This window comes from Hippopotamus amphibius, chromosome 13 (assembly GCF_030028045.1).
Source record: "Hippopotamus amphibius kiboko isolate mHipAmp2 chromosome 13, mHipAmp2.hap2, whole genome shotgun sequence".
NCBI lineage: Eukaryota > Metazoa > Chordata > Mammalia > Artiodactyla > Hippopotamidae > Hippopotamus > Hippopotamus amphibius.
Window position 1 is genome coordinate 86,619,425 of NC_080198.1, and position 26,821 is coordinate 86,646,245.

Sequence of the window (26,821 nt, forward strand, 5' to 3'; positions counted from 1 at the left end):
GTGGTTCGCAGTTCTGCTGGTCCAGCTTCAGTCTTAAGCAGGACCCATGCTCCTGGGTCTTAGAGTGGATCTTTCTCAGTGTCCCTTCCCCACCCTTCATGGTAGCCAGCCTCTCTTTGAACTTGGGAGGTCTTGGAGGGTGGGTTTTCTGTTCCTCACATGCAGATCCCTGGTTTGTATTGGTCAGGATCCTGGGCCAAGAGAGTTTCTTCTACCTTCATACTTGCCTCTACCCCTCTCCTGGAACAGTGGACCCTGGGTGGGGGTGGGGTGGGGGAGGGGCGGGGTTCCTGCCCTCCCCCATCAGCATAAGGCTTTTGTGTTGGATGAGACACTGTTGCAGGGAGTGGGCAGAGCTTTGTGCCTGTGCATGCTGAGGGAGCTCTCTCTGGTCTCTAGACCTGCTGCTGATCTTCCTTGTGGATACGTTTGTAGGCATGCTTGTGAGTGCAGAAGTCCTCATGTCTGAGTTCCCAGTGATACTAACTTGCCACACTAGTCCACACACAGCCTGTAAGAGTTTTCAAAACTTTAAAGCTGTTTTCTTCTTCCTGCTTTTATTTTTTATTTAAAAATTTTTTTTTGGCCGTGCTATGTGGCTTTTGGAATCTTAGTTCCCTGACCAGGGAATCAAAACTGCACTGCCTGCACTGGAAGTACAGAGTCTTAACCACTGGACTGCCAGGGAAGTCCTTTCCTGCCCTTATTATAGCCATCTCTTCCTCCCAGACTCTCCTAAAGGGAGATAATTCATGTGTCTTGACTACTTGATGGGACTTGTCACTCTTTAGAAGCAGTTCACCTTACTGCTTTGGGACATCAGCTCTGTGATGGGCTCAAGAACACTTGATTTTATAGGTTAGCTGGCCTTTCTGCTTGTTAGGTGGTGGCCTATTGGGAATCTCTGTTTCATTTTCAGTGAATTATCTGTCCTTACTCTGCTTTTACTCTTTTGGGGTTGTTTATGGTTTTCTTATAAATTTGTATGAAATCAATAAATATTAATTCTATGCCATTTTCATTGAAACTATGTTCGCAGTATTTTTCCTTTAGATTGTAGTTTTTTTGTTTGCATTTTTTGTATGTTGAACCTGTCTTTTTTTTAACTTTGAGATTTGTCATATCAATCAATGTTAGAAAGTTATACATAGTTCTATTTTCTATTAGTTTGTATTATCTATTTTTTATTTCTGATTAGTGATTTTTATGTGTTTTATGAAACTTCAGAAAAATACATATAGATATTCTCATAAAATTTTAGGGGGCTCGTGAATCTTGGAAGCCATTTTATGGGCTGTAGATAATTCCAGATACTTCAGACCCTTGAAAGAGATTCTTAAACTTAATGTGTGATGGGTGCCCTCCATCCCTTCTTTCTTTCCTTCAGTTCCTAAACCACTTCTTTGGGGCCCTACTCAGAGTAGTATCCTTTGAGTTTGACACTTTACGTACATAAAGGCTATGTGATTTTTTGTTTTGTTTTGTTTTTGTTTTGTTTTTGTAGTGGCAAATGATTTTGTTGTTTTTTTTAAGAAAATTTGTCTTGAGAAAATTTTGCAGTTCTTCTATAAGTTGAAAAATAGTACAGAGAGTTCTCATATCCTTCACCCAGCTTCTTCTTAATAACTTGCATCATCATAGGCCATTTCTCAAAACTGATACTAAAGCACAAACTTATTTGGATTTCACAAGTTTTTCCAGTAATGTCCTTTCCTGTTCTTGGATTTAATCCAAGATCCCTCACTGTATTTAAATTATTTTTAACCATAATTCTGTAAAATGAAAATGCAAGCTCGTGTGGTATCTGTTATGCACAGGACTTTGCTTTTTTTTTTCCCCCTGTAATGGTAAAAAATTGAGGGTTGACTGCCAGTTCTGTGTGCCTTTTATTCCATTTTGTATTGTTGGCAAAATCATCTTTCTAATCCTTTCCGTTTTTTACTCTAAAATATATATTGATTTTTTTCCCATTGTTTATGGAATTAAGGTAATTTGTGTTCAAGGTTCTCCGCAGTTTGGTTCCAAGATGCATTTTTTTTCTTATTATTGTCCTTATGTCTTTCACCATAGTGTTTCCTTTTTTTTTTTTTTTTTATGCCGTTGCTTGCCTTAATCTCTGTGGCCTTAATTAATGCCTTGCTCCTAATTTGTTTGTTCCTAATTAATGGTTATACCTATTATTCTTCCTTTCATACAGATATTAGTCTATATGATGCTTGCTAGACAATCTGATAGACAGCTTCAGTCAAGTTTTTGAAAAAGAGGAATAGGGACTTCCCTGGTGGTCCCGTGGCTAAGACTCTGAGCTCTCAATACAGGGAGCCTGGGTTCGATCCCTGGTCAGGGAACTAGATCCCACATCCTGCAACTAAGAGTTTGCATGCCGCAGTTAAAAAACCCTGCATGCCACAACTAAAGCTCCCTCATGCCGGAACGAAGACCCAATACAGCCAAGTAAATAAATAAATAAATATTAAAAAAAAAAAAAAGAAAAAGAGGGATAGATAAGAAATGAACATTTAGCAAATACTTATTGTAAGGGACATGTATGTGGGGCTTTTAAAATATTTGCTTTGATTGTTAGAATCTGGGGGAAGTGGTCTTTCTCCTACTTTAGCTTGTAACCACCTCTGGCGATTTCCCACTTGGTCTTTGCACTAAGTACTTTATGTATCCTATATTTATTCACACAGTAAACCTATGAAGTATTTCAGAGATATTAACTAACTTGCTCATGAACTTACTGGATTCTCTACCTAGGATTCCAGGTACATGAATTCCTAGAATTCATTTTCACATGCCTCTGATTTTTACTTTCAAGAGTGTTCTCATTACACCTCAAATACAATATAGTTAAATTTACAGCCAGAAAGGTATTCCGGTTATATTAATTTAAGACAGACAAATTTTCTTTTGAAAAATTATTCACTTTTATCCTAAAGCTGGGTAGTGACAAAAGAAATGTAAATGCCTCCTTAATGTAGTTTGCCTTATTGGGTACCACACTCTTTTGGGGAAAAAATTTCAATTATATGCTTTCCCAAGTAAATGACTTCACTTCCCAGTGAAAGTATGTATATCTGTTTGTACTGGCTGATCCTGTGAGTTAATTTAACAAATACTTAGTGCCATACCTACTAGGTACTGCTATAAACCACTGTGAATGTGGCAGTGAATTAGATAGAACAGATTCCTGCTTCATGGAGCTTACTACCATAATTTATGGTTATAAACTAGAATGATTATATAAATTATTTTTTTCTTTTATAACATGATGTAGAATTTAAAAATACAGTTGAAGGAAGAAATACACAATGCACAACTACTTCTGGCGTTTATTTTCCTTTGATTGATTTTCTCACAGAGTTGAATCCCAGATGAGCATTAGGGTACACGGGGAAACCAGTGAGTACCTGATGTTCAGCTCAAAATTTATGGTTATTTGGTGATACAAGGAGTTCATTTGCCTGCTGCACCCTGATCACAAGGTGACTTAGTGTCATGTGCACTTTTACTAATAAACTTCTTCTCCCTGCTGATCCAGGGGTAGCCAGTGCAATTCAACTTCTGTGTCATCACAAAGACATTTATTAGATTTTTCCAAAGGTAGGTTATGTGAGCTCACGTAGTACAGATTGGGGGTGGAGGGTATGAAGATGTCGAGTGCAGTGGTGTTTTCAAGGAATAGTAACCAAATCTCCATAGCTTTGTAGTTTGTGCTTTGAGTGGGAATGTGAAGATTAGAGGTTCTGCACTGATGGAAGACCTGAAGTCTTACCGTGTACAAAGCCTTTGGTAGTCACTTCAGTAGCATTATTGCATTTAATTTGTGTTAAAACTCTCATATATGTGGAATATAGAAAAGTGGTACAAATCAGCTGGTTTGCAAGGCAGAAATAGAGACAGAGATGTAGAGAACAAACATATGGACACCAAGTGGGGAAAGTGGGGGGTTTGGGGTGGGATGAATTGGGAGATTGGGGTTGCCATATATATATATATATATTACTAACAAGAAAAAAAATATCAAATTGTATACTTTCAATATATGCAGTTTATTGTATGTCAATTGTATCTGAATAAAAGTTCTTAAAAAAGTAATTTGTGTTAAAAACTCTGGGAAGTAGTTATAATTTTCCTCATTTTACTGATGAGGAGAGAAATTTAGGAAGGTGAAGTTGTTCGTCCCGAGATAGTTCAGGTGTTTGAGAAGTGCTGCCTCCCCTGGAAATAAGTGGAATTTTTTCTGTCTAATCCTTGGTGTTACTTTGGAGAGACTCTTCTGAAATGAATTCTACCAGGTATTGTTTCTTTAACATTCTTTACTGTCGATGAAAAATTAAGCAGTCCATCTAAGAAAGAAATGGAAAATTTTATTCAAGCCAAATAGAGGATCGTAACCCAGGAACATCCCCTCAGAAAGCTCTGAGGACTGTTCCACCCTTCAAGGTCAAAGCACAGTTATACAGGTTTTTGAGACAGAGTGCTGTACCTTAAATGACGTAGATAGTTTGTACAGTCCAGATCTGTAAGTACAAAGTGGGGGTCATCGTGACCCCTTACAAGATCTGGAAGGAATGTTATCTTTTAAGGAGTTGTCGTGTTGGTGCTAGGAGAATATTGCTCTTTATGATTGAACATGAATTTCTGCCAGTGGGGAGAGGTTTGGCCAATGCATAATGCAGACACACAAGGCACAATGGAGGTCAGAGGGCAGCGAAAAGTTTTCATGTTTAAAGTTTCCCTGATTTGCCTTAGAATACGAACTTTTATTTTGTCATTACTAACATGTGGAATTGGTTTTCACTGTCCACGAAGAAACATTTTTAGTGTGCTCTACAATGAGTATTTTAGAATGATGGGTATTTTCATTCTATCATCTCTGGATTGCCTTATTTCTCTTTTGATCTGGCTTATGTAGTATAATTGGAATAGGCAATGTGGTCATTTATATAAATACTTAATTTCTTAGTATTTTGTCAGAGCATCTTTATTTTCTCAATGTGCTTCAGTTGGCACATTTCTATTCAAGAAGATAGAAGACGCTGGAAAATATTGAGGGTGTTTTTATTTAAGTTTTGTCCTAACCCTTGAATGGTCACTAGATGGCCTGCTGGTATTGCATTTTAACTTGGCGGGTTATGACATAAGGAAGTAGGCTTCTTGCTGATGGTTTTAATCTAAAGTGATATTTTAAATACTGTTTTTAAATCTATAAGGAACTCTTGGTTTAGTAGTGCTATAAATTATTTAAAGGTTTTGTCTTTTTATAAAATGGTGGTTTAGTGCTCTAAATGGATTTTATACTGCACGTAAAACCAGACTTTGCAGCTCAGTTTTAAAGTGATGCCAGAATGTCGTTTGGTGTTCATGCTTTGGATACATGTAGTTTAGATAATAGAAATTTAATAGTTACATAAAAATATGATTGAGCTCTAGTGTTCAAATCTCTTGAACAGATTTGACTCAAGCAAAAAGGGCAGAAAATACTTAAAGGAAAACTTAAAATGTGAAGTCACTGTGTTTATTAACATATTCACAGATTTTTAGGAAGATTAAAAACAGAAAGCAAGAACTACTATTTTCAGGTAGCGAATATTGGTTGTTCTGCCGGCTAGTTTCCAGGAAAAAAACAAACAATTATCTCTTTGAACAAAGATAGGGATACAACATACGTTAGGCCTTAGATTGTGTTCAGTTAGTCAAGCAAAAAAAAAAAAAAAAGTTTTGAGTATTCATGTTACATTTAAAAATTAAATTAATATTTAAATATTTCTAGACCCACCTCATTAATGGTAGCGTGTGAATTGTTTACTGACCCCCTGTTCAGGAGAGCCCCTAGGAGCACCCCTGTTTCCTCTTTACCCTTAAATGCTGATGACTGTGGAACTCTTAAGATTGGAGGTAAGGGGTTAGGTACATAAACACTTGTTCCTGACCTGGCTTGTGATCTATTTTTGTTTTAAAGGAAGTTTCCTGAAATAATAATAAGTTTTGTACATACAGGTTGCAGAAGAACACATTATCTTCTAAGAGCTGACTGTGTCTCTGGGGACCCTAATGAATCCCAAATGAAATGGGGACAGCTCATCTGGCAGCAACATCGTGTTCTGTTGTCCAGATCTCTTGTCTCACTTTGAGGTGGTTTTGATCCTTTTAAATGTTGAGCAGTGGTTTTGGAAACTAAACGTATTTGTCAGTAGAATGTGCTAGGAACTAGCTGTGTCCACATTTTAAAAACTTTTTGTCTTCCTGGTAGAGAGTTCTCTTCTCTGTATCCATCGAACCTACAGAGAACTCACTTCCTCGAAGCATGTGTTCCATGTCCCTGTTGATTCTGCTGTGTTTGTGTGAATTCCAAAAATACTCGCGTTTTAGAAGAGAAAAGCAACGGCAACCTCTTGAACCTTTATGTTGCCATTGGTCAGGCATCAGAAGAATTTTGTATCTAAGTTATGAGGCTAAAATTCATTTTTTATTAATTACTGGATTTTGAAAAGGGAAGAATTTTGTGAAATGCTTGTAATGAAAAAAATTTTCTACTTAAACAATTTTAATACTGCTCTTTCATGTTCAAACTAGTTCTCTTGGATTTGCTCACAAACTTGTTTGTGCATTTGGTTTTTAACTTAGGGTGTGGTTGGAAGGAAACAGACATGATGTATAGAAGCATTTGTTGGTTTTCAGTTCTTACTCTGAACAAAGTCTCTTCAGAGGGAGCAGATGTATATGCCCGAGTGCACACCCCAGTGTGGTGGCAGTCTACAGAAGGGGGATTCCGAGGTGGAGGCACAGGGAGGACAGACCCAGCCTTGTGCCAGGAGCATCGCAGTGGGCAGGGTGCACTGCTGCTCTTCCTTAGTGTTTGTGGGCTGACCCTAGTGATGCTGGCTTAGGAAACGAGCTGAAAATGCCCAGCTGCATCCAACAGAGATCAAAAGATTTAGTCTGTTGGATGCACTCGTTTAACCCTCCAAGATTGTTGACAGCTATTAGCGGTAAATGAGGGGTGGGGAAGAGTCGTCAACACCCAGCACAGAGAAGGCATCCCGTCCTTACAAAATAATACACGCTTCAGGGATGGCAAGGAAAGCTTTATGTAGAGTTATTTGTATCAGTAAAATTCTTCTCTTCCCTGGAGTTCCTGTGTTATTTGTTCCCAGGCTGTGGGTTCTGGTTTTCAGAGTCCTAAGAGGTTCAAAGTGGTGGAAATGGAGATTTTCAGTTTATTCACAGTGATGAGTTTGAGAAAGTTGGTTGAAAATCGTTAACTTGTTATTAATAGAAATGTTTAGGCGTAACTGAAATGTTGAATATTTTTACTTTTTGTCTAGCAACTTTATTAACACAGAAAGATCACACGCTCACCAGAATCCCCGGGAATTGTAAATGTTTGATAAAATCATGAAAATAAACTAAGAACAATTTGTGTGACAGAATGTTTCATAACTTAGTTTTCAAGGGAGAAACAGTAAAGGTCTTTTTTTAAATTTATTTTTTATTTTTATGTTTTATTTGGAGGAGAGTAGCGTTGGGACCTGAGTTGGAATCCCAGTTCCAGCACCTATCAATTAATTATACGACCTTGGAAAAAATAACCAAATTTCTCTGGCTTGAATTCTCTCATCTGTGAAATGGGAAATGAAAATAGTACCTGTCTCAGAATTGTGCTGAGGATTCTATTAATAAATGTACTTTCTGGCATGTAGCAAGCACACTATAACTATTATTTATTGAGTATTTATTGTGTGTTAAGCACATTGGAAGACAGGATAGCAGGGATTTGGGGCGAGCTATTAACCTCTCCTGAGCCTTAATTTCCTCACCTGCACAAGGAGGCTCGCAGTAGTTTCTTCTACTTTCATAGGTGGGATCGCATGAAAATTAAACGAATTAGTTCATGTGAAGCCCTTGGAGCATTGCTGGTATTGTCGTTAGCATCCAGTAAATGCGACCCCCGCAGTTTACATACTGAAGTCGTTTGTCACAACAGCCCTGTAACTATGTACGTGTCCACTTTCTGTTGTTGTTGTTAAACAGCTGAGGAGACAAGTTGAGACACGTTAGATAACCTGCTCAAGGCTGCACTGTTAGAATGTGAACTCAGGTCTTAAGTACAAAAATCAGAAATAACTGACCTATAGACCCCTGTTGCTTTCTTGTAGTTCTTTTTGGTTTTGAAGACGGTGTGTCTCTAATGTTTTGTGATTAATGTAAATATTTAATTCCAAGTGTGTTTTGTGAAACTTTAACATACTGTTTCTCACAAAAGCCCTAATGAATGCCTGACTTTTTGTGTAACTTAATTTTAGCATTCGTTCCTAGTGTAGAGGACTTAAATTCTTTATTTTACAAAAATGTGTGTTCCTCAAGGTGCCCTTGAGAGCTTTACATGTCCAAGAAGCCAATTGAATATATAGGGAGTGTGTGCAGTTCACTTAATGTACGTCATATTGTTCTGGGAAAAGCTGATTCTGAATTTTTATTTTCTGGTTGTTGGAGAAATAGGCTTTGTACAAACTGCTGAAACTACCAATTGCCCTACAATATGCCTGTGGGTGAAGAACACTTGGAGGGGAATGTACAGAAATGACAATAATAGCCATATATAGGATGATGGGTTTTTCTTATTTCCACATTCTCTTTACTGCCATTTTATAATTTAAAATAAATGTATTAAAAATAATTCCTGGAGTTAGAAGGCACAGATTGGACTAGCTTAAGCTATTTCTCTTGCTAGATTTCTGAAAGAGTCTTTACAAGGTTGTATGGTATTTACATCTACAAAGAGAAAATCGAGGCCGCTGGTGGAAGCTGTCTCTCTACCTTCATCACTATTCTTTGATGCCCTCATGTAGCATTTACTGTTAATAAACACAATAAACAGCCTTCGGCTGTGAGTACCTGCTGCAGGCTTAATTGCAAAAGGAGGTCTGGACTGGAAGGTTTATGAAGTGCCTTGTGCTGTGCAGTTTGCTCTTAGCACACACACACTTTCTACTTTCCCATGAGCAGTGGGACACTCAAAGGGCAAAGGGCCTCCAGAGAGCTGGCTGAACGTGGTGTGGTAGCAAGCAGTGTTTCTTTATTTATGTCTTTTAATTTTGTTCTTTCTTTTTTCCTTCCTGTTCACTCTGCTTATTCATTCTTGGGTTTCTCATGAGAAAGATCAGAGGCCTCGAATTTACTGGCAGGAGGAGCTTGATTTTGGAACATGATTTAGCCAGTGCTGTTCCATCTTTGAAGGAGCAGAGTGTCAGAAAAATGTAGGAGAATAATTCTTTCTAGATTCTCAGAACCCATAGGGGCTGCTTGAGTGGTAGCACTCAGGCTTTCATGAGATCATGTAGCTTTGAGACACATCTGATTCTGCTTTTATCCTCTAATGAAGATGTTAATGTAAGTCCAAATATAAGTTGAAGTTTCTTCCCAAACTTTTTCCTCAGGAAAAGTCGTAGGTAGTGTCCTTAAACACTTGGTTCTTCCATGAGTATTTATTTTGAATTACTTTTTTTGTTCTTATGCATTTCTTAAAATGGACTTTATTTTTTAGAGCAGTTTTAGGTTCACAGCAAAACTTGAGTGGAAAGTGTAGAGAAGGAACTCCCATGGCTCCCCTCCCTGCCACACACAGCTTATCCTGCTATCAGCATCCCTCTCCAGAGTGGTACCTATGTTATAATTGACGAACCTACATTGACACATCGTTAGCATCCATAGTTCATAGTTTACAATTGGGTTGAACGTTCTGTGGGTTTTGACAAAGGTGTAATGGCATTTATACAACATGGTAGTGTCATACAGAATAGTTCCACTGCCTAGAAAATACCTGGTTCTTCCTGTTCATCCCTTCTCCCCTCACCTGTAACCCTGGGCAACCACTGATGTTTTTACTGTCTCCATAGTTTTGCCTTTTCAGAACGTTACATAGTTGAAATCATACAATATGTAGCCTTTTCAGATGGGCTTCTTTTATTTAGTAATCTGCATTTAAGCTTCCTCCATGTCTTTTCATGGCTTAATGGCTCATTTCTTCTTAGTGCTGAGTAATTAATATTCCATTGTCTGGATATACCACAGTTTATCCATTCATCTACTAAAGGACTTCTTGGTTGCTTTCAAGTTTTGGCAATTGTGAGTAAGGCTGCTATAATCATCTGTGTGCAGGTTTTTGTGTGGACATAAGTTTTCAACTCATTTGGGTAAATACCAAGGCGCATGATGGCTGGATTGTATGGTAAGAGTATGTTTAGCTTCGTAAGAGATCACCAGATTGTCTTCTCAAGCAGCTGTACCATTTTGCATTCCCGCCAGCAGTGAATGAGAGTTCCTGTTGTTCTGCATCCTTGTTAGCATTTGATGTGGTCATTGTTTTGGATTTTGGTCATTCTAATAAGTATGTTTTAAGGGTAGTATCTCATTGTTGTTTTAAATTGCATTTCCTTGATGATATGTGGTATAGAGTATCATTTTATATACTTATTTGTCATCTGTATATCCTTGTTGGTCAGTTGTCTGTTCAGGTCTCTGGCCCATTTTGTAATAGGGTTCTTTTCTTATTGTTGAGTTTTGAGAGTTCTTTGTATATTTTGGATAACAGTCTTCTTTCAGATATGTCTTTTGCAGATTTTTTTTCTCAGTCTGTAGCTTGTCTTCTCGTTCTCTTGAGAATTTATTTTGAATATGAAATTATTGCTTGGACATATGAAAAATGTTTAATCAATGCCAGTTTTGTATGCTTATGGAGATTACTTGATTGATTTGACTGAAACATTTTAAAGTAATTAAACACATTTAGTAGGATTTCCCTGCTGGTCCAGTGGTTAAGATTGCCTTTCCACTGCCAGGGGCACTAGTTCAATCCCTGGTCAGGGAACTAAAATCCTACATGCTGCACAGTGCGACCAAAAAAAAAGAGAAAGAAAAAAGAAAAAAACAAAACACATTTAGTAATTAATCCTAGGTGTATAAGTGTAAAGGTCACTTGATGAGCAGTGTATGAGCAGTGTGTAAGTTTGCGATAATTACAAATAGATACCTGCGGGATAAATGAGAAAAAGCTCTGTCCCAATATGATATAAACGAGTACTTGGAGTTTGGATAAAATTTCCAGACTGCATTTCATAAGAGATCAGAGAGAGCTGTTTCTCAAACTGCAGTGGTCAGAGTAGAGCTGACGTTCTCTGAAGTACTGTCTTACTTGACTAAGAAGGTGGCTTTAGTGATGCTGGTGATAAAGATTCATATGGAAGCTGGAATAAGATGGTTTCATAATATGTTACAGATAATAATGATTACATTTCAAGTCCTTTTTTTTTGTTTGCTTCCAAAGTATTTTTATCATTACCCCTTACTTGGGGTTGCAACTTCTTTGCAGTTGCCTGATATTGACATATATGATACATTCTGGGAATTTCTTTCTCACTAGATAGTGGGAGATGATGTTTAATGATTTCTTGCATGTGAGATGTTATCTGCTTGTGAGTAGACCCGCTGTCATTAGGAAAATTGATTGGGAGATACAGCATTAAATTCCTCTCATATTTCTTTCTTTTTAAGTCTCATTTTTAAATGTTAATTTTCTTCATTAAGATACCCTTTGAATCAAACATTTAATTGTACTTTTGTGGATGTATAGGATATTGTACCTGTGGATGCCTCTTACGAAGTGAAAGAACTGTATGTGCCAGAAAATAAACTTCATTTGGCAAAAACAGATGCAGAAACATTACCAGCATTGAAAATTAATAAAGTAAGTGCTTTGTTCCTTTTCATACTGAGTGATTTAACCTTATATTTAGTTGTTAATCTATAGAGTTTGTGACTTTAATGTTGTGTTTGAGGGCATGGGAGGTGGTGGTAGTTGTGTATATCACAATTCCCAGGGATAGGATCTATGTTTAATTTGTAAAACATATTGCCAGATTACCATGGCTTTGATTTTCTTTTATGTTAATATTTATTTATTTTGAAATATCAGAGAACAAAGCTTATGTAGGGTTTTTAGGCTTATCAGGAAGAATGAGTTCTAAAAGGTTAAAAGTTTTTAATAATTAAATAAACATTTTTTCCTTTAAACCTGTTTCCTAATCCCTTGCCAAAACTCTGACTTTCCCTTTCTTTTAGTATGAAGAATAATTCTGTTGTATGTCTTAGCTCTAATAATATCATTAGATGTTTTTCCCAATAAAAAGTTGCTTAGTTAAACTAGATATGGGGACAATGGAAGATATAATTTACCACTTTCAAATCTTAGAGAATTTTAAATTGTATCATTCAGATACAATTTAATCATTGTATCATCCACTTTAAAAATGGAGAGATTTAGGAATAAGAACTTGGACTAGGACTAGAATTTCCCAGCCTTTTTTTTTTTAGTATACTTAAAAATCCCAGATACCTAGGGAGGTGCCAAATCTGAAAGTAAAGAGAAAGAGAAAAATAAACCCCCCAAACCTTCTGAGGTTGGAGAAAGACTCTTCAAAGGCTTATTCAGATTCCTGATAGGAGTACATTATCTGGGTGATTTGTGTGATTGAATTTCTGACCAGAAGGCAAGACAGGCTGGAGAGGAGCAGAGAAAAGGAGAGTTGGAGAGCAGAGCCACTCAAAGCTGACTTTGTGAAGGAACAACAGATTTTGTCACTGACAGACTTTGCATCAAATGAACACACACACACACACACACACACACCCCGGGGCAGGGAGAAGAGAGGAAGGGAGAGAGAGAGAAAAAGAAACTGAGAATGAATGAATATGAATCCAGGTCAGTTAGGCTCTATAACCCAGAAGGATACGAGCTTTTTCTAAATGTGAACTTTTTTTCAATACAGTGGTTTGTTCTTTGCACAGCAGTATGAAAAGTAATTAATTAAATAGAAAACTTATGTTACATCATCTAATGTATTAGCTCGGGCTGTCATAACAAGCACCGTAGCCTAGATGGTTTAAACAACAGAAGTTTATTTATTCACTGTTCTGTAAGTTAGAAAGTCCAAGATCCAGGTGCTGGCTGATTTGGTCCCCGGCGAGCCTCCTTTGCTGAAGTGCTGTCAGACGCCTTCTCACCTTATCCTCACAGGGTGAGAGTGGGAGCTCTGGTGTCTCTTTCTCTTTTTATGAGGGCACCAGACCTGTTGGGTTGGCACCTACCCTTAGGACCTCATTTAACCTTTATCAACCTCTTCAGGGCTCTATCTTCACATATATTCACCACAGCATATTTTCAGGGGGCATAAACATTCAGACTATAATAGATACCGTCTAGAATTAGATTCCAGTAGAGACAAATAGTGGCCATTGTCAAAGGTTTAGGAAAAATTAGTAAGAGGAAAACTTGAGAGCAAAACAACTTGGTGCATAAATATACTTTTTTCCTGCGAATTGAAGGAGGGGAGTACTTTACCATTATTCGACCTCTCAGTGGGACATGCTGGCCAGCATGCTTTGGGAATATGTGGTGAGGCACATCGTACTGTGCACCTCTTGGCCAGGTGCTTTATCTTTTTTCAATTGAGAATCAGTGATATATATATATTCATACACACACATCCAGGTAAAAAATGAGCATATCCAGCTTACAGTAATTCATTAATTCTTTAATATTCTATGGGATATACTAGAAATCTTAAAATTCAAGAAATAATACAGGAGACTTCCCTGGTGGTGCAGTGGTTAGGAATCCGCCTGCCAATGCAGGGGACATGAGTTCCATCCCTGATCTGGGAGGATCCCACATGCCACAGGCTGGCTGGGCCCGTGAGCCACAGCTACTGAGCCTGCATGCCGCAACTACTGAACCTGTAGGCCTCGAACCTGAGCTGCACAACAAGAGAAGCCACCGCAAAAAAAAAAAAAAGAAAGAAAGAAACAATACAGTGTTTGTAAAATGGAGGGTACTCTGTCATTGGTGAGGGATTTTTTTTTTTTGGTAAATATTTTTCTCTAAAGTTTGTTTTAGTTTAGGACAGTGGTTGTCAGAGTATAGCTTCCAGACCATCATTGTTAGCATTTTCTGGGCACCTGTTAAAAATACAAATCCTTATGTCCCACAGTAAACCAACTAAATCAGAAACTGGGAGGGTAGAGCAGTCTTCATTAAACCAGCCTTCCCAAGATTTCTTAATACATATTAAAGTTTGAGGACCACTGGTTTAAGAGATGCTATTCTTATTACAAATGTTGGGAAGCCTAATGTTACTTAAGTTTATTAAGAAAAATACATATTTTTCTAGTGTTCTTATTGTTTATTAGATTTGTATTATCTGTAATCATTCTTGAGAAGTTCGTTTCCATTGCTTTCAAAATTAAACTCCCAAAAGCCATTACTGCTTTGTTCATCAGTACATGAAATAGAGCATTTTTCTTCACTGTCTCATTTGCTAGGTGGATATGCAGTGGGTGCAGGTTTTGGCAGAAGGTTGGGCAACCCCACTGAATGGCTTTATGAGAGAGAGGGAGTACCTGCAGTGTCTTCATTTCGATTGTCTTCTGGATGGTAAGATATTTTACATTCAAGTACATTAAGTATGGAAAAGAAAGCACACAGTTGCAGGGATTCATCACTATTTATAGAGAGTACTGGTAACATCTTAATGAAGACAGCACTTTAAGACTAAATTATGTCAGTACTGAATATTTTAAGTGTATCATGAGATCTTCTTTCCATTTTTAGTTCTCCTGATTTTGATTTATTGCAGGGGGAGGAGGACAACATGGGGATTAGGGCTGAAAACGGATTTAAAATATGAATACAGTTTCCCTGTGCCCTATCCACCTGATCACGGTAGAAAGTCTTCCCCCAGAAAGTGTACATACTTACTACTAAATGGTGCTATGCTGAAGCCCATGCTTGCTTAAGCCAGGCGTTCTAACAAGGATGGAGTTAAGGAGTTAACTCTAACCAAGTTAAGGTGTCCTGAAATGGGTGGTTAAAAGGATGGTTCTTCCTACTCTTTTAAAGCACTAAAAAAAAATTTGCCAAAGAAATTGATATTTAGGATATTGTAATTACATTCCAGCTACCTTGAATTTCATATACTATTGGTAAGATTAATTTACTACAATAAAGAAAATATTGCTAAATGTTAAAGAGCTATGCCACATGATACAGCAATTCCACTTCTGGGTATTTACCTGAAGAAAACAAAAACATTACCTAGAAAAAAATATATGTACCCATATGTCCACTGCAGCATTATTGACAATTGCCAAGATATGGAAGCAACCTAAATGCCCATTGATAGGTGAATGGATAAAGAAGATACGATACATATATATACAATGGAGTATTATACAGCCATAAAAAACAATGAACTTTTGCCGTTTGCTACAGCACAGATGGACCCAAAGGGTATTATGCTAAATGAAAGAAGTCAAACAGAGAAAGACAGATACCATATGATTTCACTTATATGTGGAACTTAAAAAACAAAAGAACAAACAAAACAGAAACAGACTCATAGATATGGAGAACAAACTGGTGGTTGCCAGAAGGGGGTGGAGGTAGGCTAAATAGGTGAAGGGGGTTAAGAGGTATAAACTTCCAGTTATAAAATAAATAAGTCACAGGTATGTAATATACAGCATAAAGAATAATACAGTAATAATTTTGTATGGTGACAGATGGTTACTAGACTTATGGTGATCATTTCTTAGTGTATTTAAATGTTGAATCACTGTGCTGTACATCTGAAACTAACGTAATGTATGTCAACGATAATACTTCAGATTTTTAAAAAAGTCATAGAACCTTACAAACTTGCGACCACATTCTTCTGTGTTATAACTTCTTTTGACTGGGAAGTAAAACAGATACTAGAAAATGTAATTCCAAATCATTGTTCTCAAGAACCTTTATCACAAGAACGTAAGGATTAAATTTTACTTTTTGATTTTCTACCTTGGAGATAATGGTAAAGTCTTTGTGGATTGCCTCCTTAGTGATGACTTAGTCTTGGGTGTGGTGTAAATCTACCTATTAATTTTCCATTTTGAACTCTACCTTATGGTGGTAATTTTAAAACAGCCCAGCAGTTATCATTGATTTCGTTGATGTCTTTGCCCAAAGAGGGCAGGTCATGATTCTCCCCCCACCAAAAAAAAGTATGGGTTCTCTTTGATATGTAAATAACATCCACATATGAATTTGAGCATTCATCCTGTTTTTCTAACTTGTACGTGATGAGAAGGAAAGAAAAAAACACTTTTGGAGCTTGAAAGGTTAGGAACTGAGACTATGCCTTTTGTCTCCCTGACAACATACTTTGGTTTCAGTGGAGCCGCTGATCTTTACTACCTTTGTTTCTTGCCCAGTGATAGCTGGCGTTAGTTCCATCCTGATTAAAAACCAAAAACCTTTTTGAGTGTTTTCGGCTTCCCGTCTCAAGAATACCCAGGTATATCAAGTATACGTAAGTGACTTAACCAACTTGCCACTCAGAATGTAGTTATCAGCAGTATCAGTTATTATGTTTTTCCTGTAAAGGCGCTGAAGCATAATTCTGTCTTACTCATGTATTTTTGGTGATGTTAGGCTTACCTAGCTGATTCTTCCTTATTCAATGGTTTATTTTACTTATATGATTCTTCCCCCTAAAGACAGTCTCATAAGTGGTCGTGAGGAGTATTGCTACACACAGTGTTGATGTTCCTAATTTTTGCTTTGTTTTGTTTTTTAACTCTGGGATTGTTGCTTGTTCTCTCCCTAATTTTCTGTTTCACGTACCAATGGAACACTTTCACTGGAGCAATAAATCTGTTATTATTTGAAGAGTGTCTGTTGAAGTGTGAAAGATAGACGTGAGGCCTGTTGAGTAATACAAGCTGTGTGCTTTCTGTTCCTTTGTGCCCTGCAGGGGGTGTCATTAACTTGTCAGTACCTATAGTTCTGACGGCTACTCAGGAAGAGAAAGAGAGGCTGGACGGCTGCACGGCGTTTGCTCTGATGTACGAGGGCCGCCGTGTGGCCATTCTTCGCAATCCAGAGTTTTTTGAGCACAGGAAAGAGGAGCGCTGTGCCAGGCAGTGGGGAACAACATGCAAGAACCACCCCTACATCAAGGTCCTGTGTAAACCTGGCTGCATTTTATCTTGATTTGCCAATAATGTTTGTGCTGAAATGTGAGGTGTTACCTGTATATCAGCTATGCCATTGAAACTGTTAATATTTTGCAGAATCGAGGCTGGAACGTATATTAGTGTGATGAGCATATGGTCTTGTCGTTTTGGTCCAGATAAATATTCAACAAATATTTTTCACACGTCTACTATACACCAGGCACTGAGCTAGGTGCCAGTGCTGGGAATATAGAGCTGACGTGCACGACAGGCACAGTCTTTATATGCCTGAAGCATGCTGTCTGGTGGTGGAGCAGATGTTGATCTTGTACTTACCGGTAGGATGTGAGGGCAGGTCACTATGGGAGCCCATGGCAGGGTGATTTTATCTAATCTGCGCTTTTAATTGAACATTATGTTTCTAGTATGAAAGCAGTAAATTTTTTAGTCTTCTCAAAGGGCCCTCATGCATTTGATGTATTGTGTGTGAAATGTTATCACTGAAATCACATTTCTGTCCTTTGTTTTAAAGTAGACTTTGAACTTTCAAAAAAACTAAGTGAGGGAATTCCCTGGTAGTCCAGTGGTTAGAACTCGGCGCTTTCACTGCCAGGGCCTGGATTTGATCCCTGGACAGGGAACTAAGATCCTGCAAGCTGCGTGTACGTGGTGCAGACAAAAAAAAAGAAAAAAGAAAACAAGAAAAAGAAAAAAAAAAACTAAGTGCAATTTTAGTAGCTTTATTTATCTAGAAATTTTATATAACATCTGTTTAGATCATGGAAATGTGATAAATTTCATTTCACTGTCTTATGTAGGACAAAAAAATGAGAAACTTAAAAAAATAGGCAGATATATTGTTTTATCAAATAAGGTTGAACTAATGGTGGTGTCAGACATTCCTACAGCATTAAAATTCTACAGTTACTAATACCATAGTTTACAAAACATGCATAAGTACATTTTTTGAACCACATAGCAGACCCATAGGATGGGTGGCATTTCCATCTTACACATGGAGAGATTGAGACTTTATGGGGGATATATATCTTGACCAAAGTTATGCAGATTATAGTTGGGATGAGGGTCTGATTTGAGTCCAAGACCTTGGGCTTTAAAGCCATCTTCCATAATCCACAGCAGAGAGACATTATTGGTTTATGTAGAAGCTTCACGTACTCTGTAACCCCTACCACTAGAGAGTGCTTTTTATGTGAATTCATTGGAGGAGACATTTTTAAATCACGCAACATATGTGAATGCTGTTTACATTATGTGGGACTTTTATTTAAATCAGTCTTACAGACTTCTTAGGATAGTTAGTACCTGGTATGCAGCCTTGAGGGAGCAGTAGAATTTGGATAGGAGGGATCTGTAAGAAACAGCTTTCCAGGTTCTGGAGCAGGAGGAGAAAAGACTCAGCACGTTTGAGAGATGGTTGGTTGGTTGTCGAGTAGGGGAGAGGACCTTGGACTTACCATTCTATCTTAAGATGTTAAAATTTTGTTCAGTCATAGTGACAATTTACATGTGTTCATGCTTTTCAAACCACATTTCTGTTTTTCGGTCCTTACAGTGACCCTTAGAAGAGACAAGGTTATTTTCTTTATCCTCAGGAGTCTTAGAGTGGGTTCAACTTGCCCAGAGCTGCAGAGGCACCAGGGAGAAGTCAGGATTAGAGTCTATCTTAGACATTCTGAGCTCTTTCCACTACGCTGCTCTGCCTTACTGGGAACAGGCAGGTTTGACGGGGTCACAAAGGACATGGTGATTTAAGAAGCCGGCTGGGTGGTCTAGAGCAGGGTGTCCCTCTTCCAGCCCCATTTCCCCCCCAGTACCGGCCATGCCCTCACTGTCTCCTGGCTGGCGTCCTGCTTCCTCTCAGGACCATTAAAATCCATTTTCGTCAGTGCAGCCAGAGTGAGTCTTTTCAAAATATAGATCTAAGCATATCACTGCACCCTTTAAACCTCCGGTGGCTGCTCATTGTAATCAGAATAAAACCTGTGAGGCCCTGCGGGATCCGGCCCTGACCTTCTTACCATCTCTTCCTCTACCGCTGCCCCTCTCCTTGCTTTGGCCTTTCTGACCTTCTAGCCGCATCAGCCTTCTTTTTGTTCCTCAAAGACTGTTTCTGCACCAGGACTTTGTACTTGGCATCCCTCTGCCTGAACTGCTTTACCTCCGTGACGAGTTCCTTTTCATCATCTCAGGGTAAATGTCACCTTCCTCAGAGAGGCATTTACTGACTCCTTTCTCTTAGATACCATTCACTCTATTCCCTGGACATTGTGTTCCAGTGCCCTGTTTGTCTTCTCCATAACGTTTATCGCTGCCTGATATTTCTCTGGTTTCTCCTGTCTCGCCCACCAGAATGTAAGCTCCACTGGAGTAAGATCTTTCTCTCTTGTTTTCTGCTGTACTTCCCAGTGCCTAGCACAGGCCCTGACACATGCCACTTCCTCAGTGAATATTTGTTGAATGAGTGGTTTGGTGGATGGGGAGAGACCTACTAGTGAAGGAGACCAGACAGGAAGTGGCCACGCAGTCACGGTGCATTGTTAGCAGAGAAGCTGAAGCTCAGGGGAAGAGCTTGAGCTGCATTGCAAAATGAACGGGTCCTAGAGGGTACGTCTCCTCCTCTCAGATGCAGAGAAAGACCACGAGTGAAGCTGAAAGAAATTTGAGATGGTGTGGAGATTGGAAGCTGTGAATTTGTGTCCAGCTCCATCATCATTGCTTTAATTTCTGAAAAGTTTAGGATTGGAGAACACAAGTGGGCGGGATGACCCAGGGTTACACATTTTGCTGTTAATCAACATACAACAACAATGGAAAGAATGTTTCTGTTGCTTAAAAGTCATAATTATTCATTTTGATTTCGTTTGCCTTTCATATGCAAATATAATAGCTGTCACAAATCTTTTGCAAAATTATAAAATATATTCTAATTCTACAGCATCTCTAATCCCAGTTAGTTGATAAACCAAACAGATTTACCATTGACCTTAAGATGAGAGTAGTTTACAGGTGTATTTAGCCTGTGTGAGAGAAATGTTCTTCTTAATTTTGATCTTAGTTCCTGTTTAAAAAAAATTGTTTTCTTTCTCTTGCCATTAGATGGTTATGGAACAAGGAGATTGGCTGATTGGAGGAGATCTTCAGGTCTTGGACCGAATTTACTGGAATGATGGTCTTGATCAGTATCGTTTTACTCCTACTGAGCTAAAGCAGAAGTTTAAAGATATGAATGCAGGTAAACATGGAACTAATTATCTAACATGGGACTACTTGGAGTTTCTGCTGGTGGGGAAGTTCTTGAAGATTTTTTCCAATGCTTACTAAAATGTAAGACAGAATGAGGAGTAAAGATAAGTGTAGTTAGCAATGGGATATGTAAGGAAAGGTAGTGAATCTGAATCAGCTTATGTAGTTCACTCATATCAATGTGCTTTATATCCCAGAATGTCTTATTTGAGTGGCAGGTACCACTGCAGAAAATAACAGAACAACAGTATCACGTTTGCTGTTCTTTCAGCAAGTGTTTGTTGTGCATCTTTATAGGCCAGAGTACCAAGTGCTGAGGATTCATGAATAAATAACACAAGAGCTTATGGTGTAGAAGAGAGAGACAGTCAACCAATAACAGAAAAAGTTGTTGACAAGTAGGTTAATAGTGATTGCACATTTCTGGATTAGGATGAAATGGAGCAGTAAATGTAGAGAGTTTGTAGAAACTGTTCTTTATAATACTGTCTTAGAAAGTGTCCCAGGACAGGGATTTTTATATCAGACCTCTGTGATTAGCAGGTCTTTTACACAGAGGTAGGTAAATGGTGTGTTTACACTGGTGCACCCACACTTGCAAATTCCAGGTGCCACAGCATTTGCTGTAGATTTGGGGAGGCTTTTTTAAGGTCTGAGGAAATGGAAGCCTCCTACAATCATGCTGCTAATGAATTCTCACCACTACAGAAATGATTAAACCCTAAGCATTGGTGCTGCTTTTTAAAATACCTTCTAAAAAAGCCAAACCAAACCAAAACCAAAACAAAACAAAAAAATATCTTCTGTGTAAAAATTGAGGCGATATGGTTGGGAAAAGTCACGTGAATGTGAATGCTTTTTAAGAACTAGCTGACCACCAGCAAGATTTATTAACCAGTAGCCCACCTTCCCAAGTGACTCCAGAAGCAGATGAAGAGCTCCCATTTCATCAGTTTAGGCTCTCTGACCCCTCAGGTCCTGGTAGTCCTCCAGGGTTCTGTGTGCACACTGCCCCCTACTTCACCACCTAGAAGTTAAGTGGTTGTGGGGAAAGGTGATTTCTCTCTAAGGCTCATTTCCGCTAGTTGTACAAATGAGGACAACAATGGTACCTAACACTTAGGATTTTATTGTAAAATTCTAAAAGGCACTGTAACAGTACCTGGCACACAGTAAGAGGTTAGGGGGGTCGCTATTTCTGTTATGTAAGAAGCTAGTTTTACCTCTAAGTAAGGGGTATACAAGTAAGGGGAAGAGAAAGAGTACCTTTTTATTAAGCTCTATCTTAATTAGCTGATATTTGAAATGATGTGAAATGGATCAAGACCTGGAGGTCTGAGGTGGGCACATACTCTTCAGAGCTCCACAGTCCCCACCAGCCTGCCTCATTTGTTCACATTTGTTGCTTGGCCCCCTTAGGGTATTTGATAGTGTAGGACCCATTCCTCTTTGTGACTTTTATTCCTCTCCTCTGAATTTGAAGCACATATTTGGCAAACTACTTTATGCAGGAATTTCTCTGAACATTACAGCAGCTTGTTTTCTTCTTTCTCGCTAACATGTTTTGGGCCCAGTCATAGAGGACTGTATCATGACTGCTGGAAGTCAGTGATGGTGCCACGTTCTCCTTTGTCTGTGTGTGACTTAAAGGTCTGTGTGTAAGTCAGTTTTGGCCTTTGAGATGTAAGGAAGCAGGGCCCCTGGGAAAGGTTTTCCTTCCTGAAAAGAAACTGGCTTAGGACAAGAAATCTTTTCCCATCTTTCCTTTTCCTCCTGCTTTGGATGCTGTCATGTAAGGGTATAGTGTTTAGAGCTCTGGCAGCCATTCTGTACCATGAGAATCCATGAGAATCTTATACTGTTTGAGTTTCTGATCCAACCTTGGGTCTTCTGTATCCAGATTTCTTATTCAAAGACCTAATGCATGTTTGAGTTGTATAAGATACTTCTGGTTGGGCCTTCTTTTATTTGCAACTAGAAGCATCTGATAGTTTAATATGTGAGACTTTTTTTTTCTTTCTGGCGAACAGGAACATGTTTAGCCAAGGACTTGCTGAGACCTCCTTGCTTACTTTAATTTTTTTCCAAAATAATTTATATCTGGAATTCATGTTAATAAATAAATGTTTTGGCACTGTTGAGGGGTCTTATTAAGAAATTATCATTTATAATCAGAGACTTTATATTACATCTGTTTTATATTCTTCCTTGTGCTCCAAACATTTTAAATCATTTAGAGGATTTGTTGCATAAAGGGTGATTGCAACTTTGTTTAAAGTAGCTGAGAGCCAGTTATTAGCCTTAAATCAAGCAAAAAAGATGATAGAGTGTTATTTTGTTTACTTTTCCATTTTAGACTAAGGCAAATAAGCAACAGACTGCGGAGGTCCCTTTATGGTTCTCATTCACTCTTTCTGGAAGCCAGTAGCAAGTCATCTGCTCTTGTGTACAAATCATCGTTCAAGGAGAGAAAGCAGGAGATATTTTTTCTTTTACTTAGGGTTTCTTGTCTTACCTGTCCCTCCTTCTCCTTCCCTCCTCTTAGGAGAAGAACCTTGATTATTCTGTGTGGGCTGTGTCCTGTGCTCATTAATATGATCAGTTTTGCTGTTTCTAGACCATTCTGTAGCTGGAACAATTGAGAGGGCTTTAATACCCACGTCAGTGATTGCAAGGTGACACGGTTCCAGATGGCAGGTTCTTTGAACCACTGATAATTGACCACTATCCTGGAAAGAAAGAGTGAATTTCACTTAAGCCATGTAAGAGCCAGTTAGTGTTTATCATACACAGTGCTGGCGTCCTGCTGGGTTACAAAGGAAAACGTTGACACAATTTCTTTCAAGCTAGTGTGTGGCAGCACAGTGTTGAATAAGTCTGAGAAAGCTTTGATGAGTTGTTGAACCACAGACTATTTTACATGAATGCATAGCGACGGTAAGTGGATGGATATCTTAGGCAAAGTTGGGCACGATAGGTGCAGGAGAAAGCTGAGGTGGAAGCAGGTGGTTTGCCTCTGAAGGCTCTGGGCTTTCTTGCCCATACATGGCAGTGAGCTGGAGACATGCTATAATCTGAGATTGGGTGACAGAGCCTCTGTCGGTCAGGTCAAGGCTCACTCAGATGAGGCTGTGAACATTATCTAACGAAGTGAGTATTTAAAGACGGGTGGTCAGGGTTAGGGGAACTGCCAAGGAATGAGGAGGCATCTGGGGACTCGCAGTTTGGGGTAGTATCACCATTCCTGACAGGGTGTCGGAAGGAGACATTGTTTCTGAAGTAGGGTGAGGAGCGGGAGCTGTGGGGAGCGCCCCTGGGCAGGAGCTCGCTGTGGGGGGTGTGGACGCCGCTGGCATCACAGCGCTGAGGCAGGATGCTGCCAGGGCAGACCTTGTCTCCTCCGCCTTCTGTTGCCTGCTGGTGCCTCCCCGGTGAGGAAGGAGTACAGCGCTCCCCAGACACTCGCGCACAGCGCACACGCACAGAGGCTCGAGGCGGGGACTAGACGGGAAGGCGAATGGAGAACCGGCAGTGCAGAGTCCAGCTGGCAAAAAGCTTTATGTTCAACATTATTTTTCCCTTTAACTTGAAAGCATTTCTAGTCTTGGGAAGGAAGAACAACTTGCTGCCATACTTTGGGGTTCGAGAGCACCTGTTTGTGAAAAATTCTAGTCTGTTCATATTTACTCACGTGGCCTCTCTCTGTCTTGCTGATTTTTTTTAAGGACTTTTATCGCGATGTAATTGACATACAATAAACTGCATATATTTAAAGTGTACACTTTGAGTTTTTTTTCTTGTTAATCATGTATATATGGGAATCCCAATCCCCCTCATGAGCCGTTTAAGTAAAAGAAAGGCTGGTGATTTATGACAGTCCCCAGGGAGGAGGGAGACCAAACTCTTATTTCCAACTCTCTTCAAAAAACTCCCACAAAAACATAGCGTGCATGAACCTCCCCCCCGCCCCAACAACCCTAGAACTATTGTCAGGACTCTCTTGTTCAGCTACTATGTTGATTTGGGGGAAATCAGAAATGTCTATACTTAGAGCTTTGGGGTAAAGTGGCAGATAATAGAGCTTGCGTAGGAAGAGACTTATTAATTACTGCTGTGTGTAGGACAGTTTTCAGAGACGTTGAAAGGAAGGAAGCAGGAAGATGTTGTAATTCAGTGTTTGGTGGTTGGGATGCAGGCCAGGGCTCTGCCTGTGGGCTGGGCAGCAAAGCACAGTTCTCAGAAATCTGGGGGAAGGAGTTAGGAGCATTGCCCTGCTGACCAGTTCATTCGTTGCTCACGGCTGCCCTGCTAGGCAACTGCAGGTTGTCCCCGGGCCCTCGCTGAGACACGGCAGTGCGGGGGTCCAGCCTAGGTGTTTGTCCTGTGCCCCAGCCTAGGTGTTTGTCCTGTGCCCCATCGGAGTTCCACGGCTGTGACGCTAGATCAGGCAGCCCGCGTCCTGCATGTACCCAGGGGGTCAGAGCCCACCCTCCTCCTACCAGCAGAAAACATTCATGGGTTGCCATTCCTTCCCCTGTCACGTGTCAGCACATCCTCAGAAGAACCTTTCTCACTGTCGTCTTCCGCTTCCATCTGCTGGAGGGAAAGGGATCAGACCATACTTGTTAACATGGTGTGTTGGCTCCTGGACTGGATGGTGTGGAATCCGGAGGAGAGGGAGAGAAGCTGGACTGTGGGGCTCTTCCTTTACTTAGACGTGAACTGTAGGAGAAGGTACAGGTTTTGGAAGCTGGACCTGCTTTTGGCTTGAGACCTGAGGATAATAATGACTGAGGGTGGAGGAGTTGAGGGGGTGGGGGCGGTAATGAGCAGGATCTATTGAGATGTGTTTAGTAATAAGTCTCTGTAACTGATGAGTTGGAAGGTCAGGACTTAGAGATGCAGCTAACAGAAGCCATCTGTATGCACATGGTAATTGAATCCAGGCGAAGGGGTAAGTTTCCTGAATGAGTACGTAAAGAAAGAATTTCATAGGACCCAGCAATGAACCCTATGGCTCTGAGAGGACTACAAGATGTCAGAAACAGGTGGTTAGACCAAAATGGGCCAAGCAGAGTATAATATGTCGTACACATCTGATCACATCTGTGTAAACATGTATGCATAAGGAGAAAAACTAGGAGACTATGCAAAAAGCCCAAAACAGTTCTATTAAGACAGTGCATTTGGGGTGATTTTTTTCGCTCCAAATTTTCTTCAGTGTTTCTTGAGTTTTACTAAAGAAAAAAGGGTAAAGAGGCAGATGGAGTAGAAAATGTTGGTGCCATGGTTAACAGGCCTTGAGGCTGTGAGGACAGTGGTGTAGCAGAGAGGTCAGGACCCTTTACAACAGGAAAGTGCCTTTGGGTTTGACAGGGGTTTCATGGTCACTGTGTGGCGGAGCAGGACGGAACTGGTGGAAGGGGTGGCTCCAGTCCCGCTCTTTTCCTCCATCACTTTGTCCTTCACATTGTCACCAGACTTACCTTCTGAAAACAAACATCTAATCATGTCCTCTTGGAGTCGAAGGAAGTATATTCCTTCTACCATGGATTTATTCTCTGATGAGTGGGTGTCTGCTTCTCCTCCTCCAGCTCGATGGTAAGCTCCTGGGGATAGGACCAGTTTCACTGTTCCCCTGGGACAGTGTATCGGAAACAGAATTTTCTTCTCGTCCCAAACTGATTTCTTCCCTGCCCCCTTGCCTGCTTTGGCTGCCGGTTGGAGGCTAGATGGCGGTGTGGGGAGACCAGTTGTCTTGTGAAGCAGGGATGAAGGGCTGATGTGTACACCCGGAGTGAAGAAAGCAGGGTTTAGTGAGGTTTAGGGAGCAGAGCAATGCACTGTGTGTGGAGGAGGGCAGGGATCCTTCAGCGTCGAAGACTCTGTGGCGGGTAATGGCTCTGTGCTCTCAGAGGGCGTGGAGGAGGACCAGAGGTGCGCAGGGAGGCTGGCAGGAGGTGATTGGAGATGGCTGTGGAGTGCTAAGAGGCAGGTGGATTTAGGGGAGTTTCAGTCAGAAGGAGTAGATCTGTGAGTCAGTAACACAGAGAGCCCCACTAATGACCCCAGCGTGGGGGAGCAGACTGGGGAGAGGGTTGAGGGAGAGGGTAGCGCTTGTCTTCACCATTGTCACGGTGTGTGACCCCATTCACCATGTGTAGGTTGTGATTGGTCAGACGAGCCTGTCTGTATCCTGGGGGAGTAGATTGAGTGAGTGGAGAGAATGCAAGAATTGGTGGATGGTTTATTTCATATGGAAAATGTGGGAGCATGTCTCCCCACGACAGTCTTCTGATTTTGCCGTCTCTCCACCCTACCTGTTGACTCGAGCCCACATCAGTCCTGCACAGTCTACTAGGCTGATTTGCTGTGCAACATTACTGATTAACTCACTCATAATCTCTGTTTGGAACGCAGAATCCTTCCTAACCTGTCATTCAAAATTCTACATGATATCGTGTGCTAGGCTTCGTATCCATCTTTGACATAGTGG

The 26,821-nt window shown here is 39.9% G+C and overlaps 1 protein-coding gene across 4 annotated transcripts in view; it reads left to right on the top strand.

Annotated features, from left to right (window-relative positions):
• PAPSS1 (3'-phosphoadenosine 5'-phosphosulfate synthase 1) overlaps positions 1-26,821 on the top strand; it is a 99,006-nt gene that overhangs the window by 36,577 nt on the left and 35,608 nt on the right. For all 4 annotated transcript variants that reach the window (XM_057705969.1, XM_057705970.1, XM_057705971.1 and 1 more), the window contains 4 exons: positions 11,639-11,752; positions 14,386-14,497; positions 16,857-17,062; positions 20,179-20,314. In XM_057705969.1, coding sequence (XP_057561952.1) covers positions 11,639-11,752; positions 14,386-14,497; positions 16,857-17,062; positions 20,179-20,314 — 568 coding nt within the window. The remainder of the gene's footprint in view (positions 1-11,638; positions 11,753-14,385; positions 14,498-16,856; positions 17,063-20,178; positions 20,315-26,821) is intronic.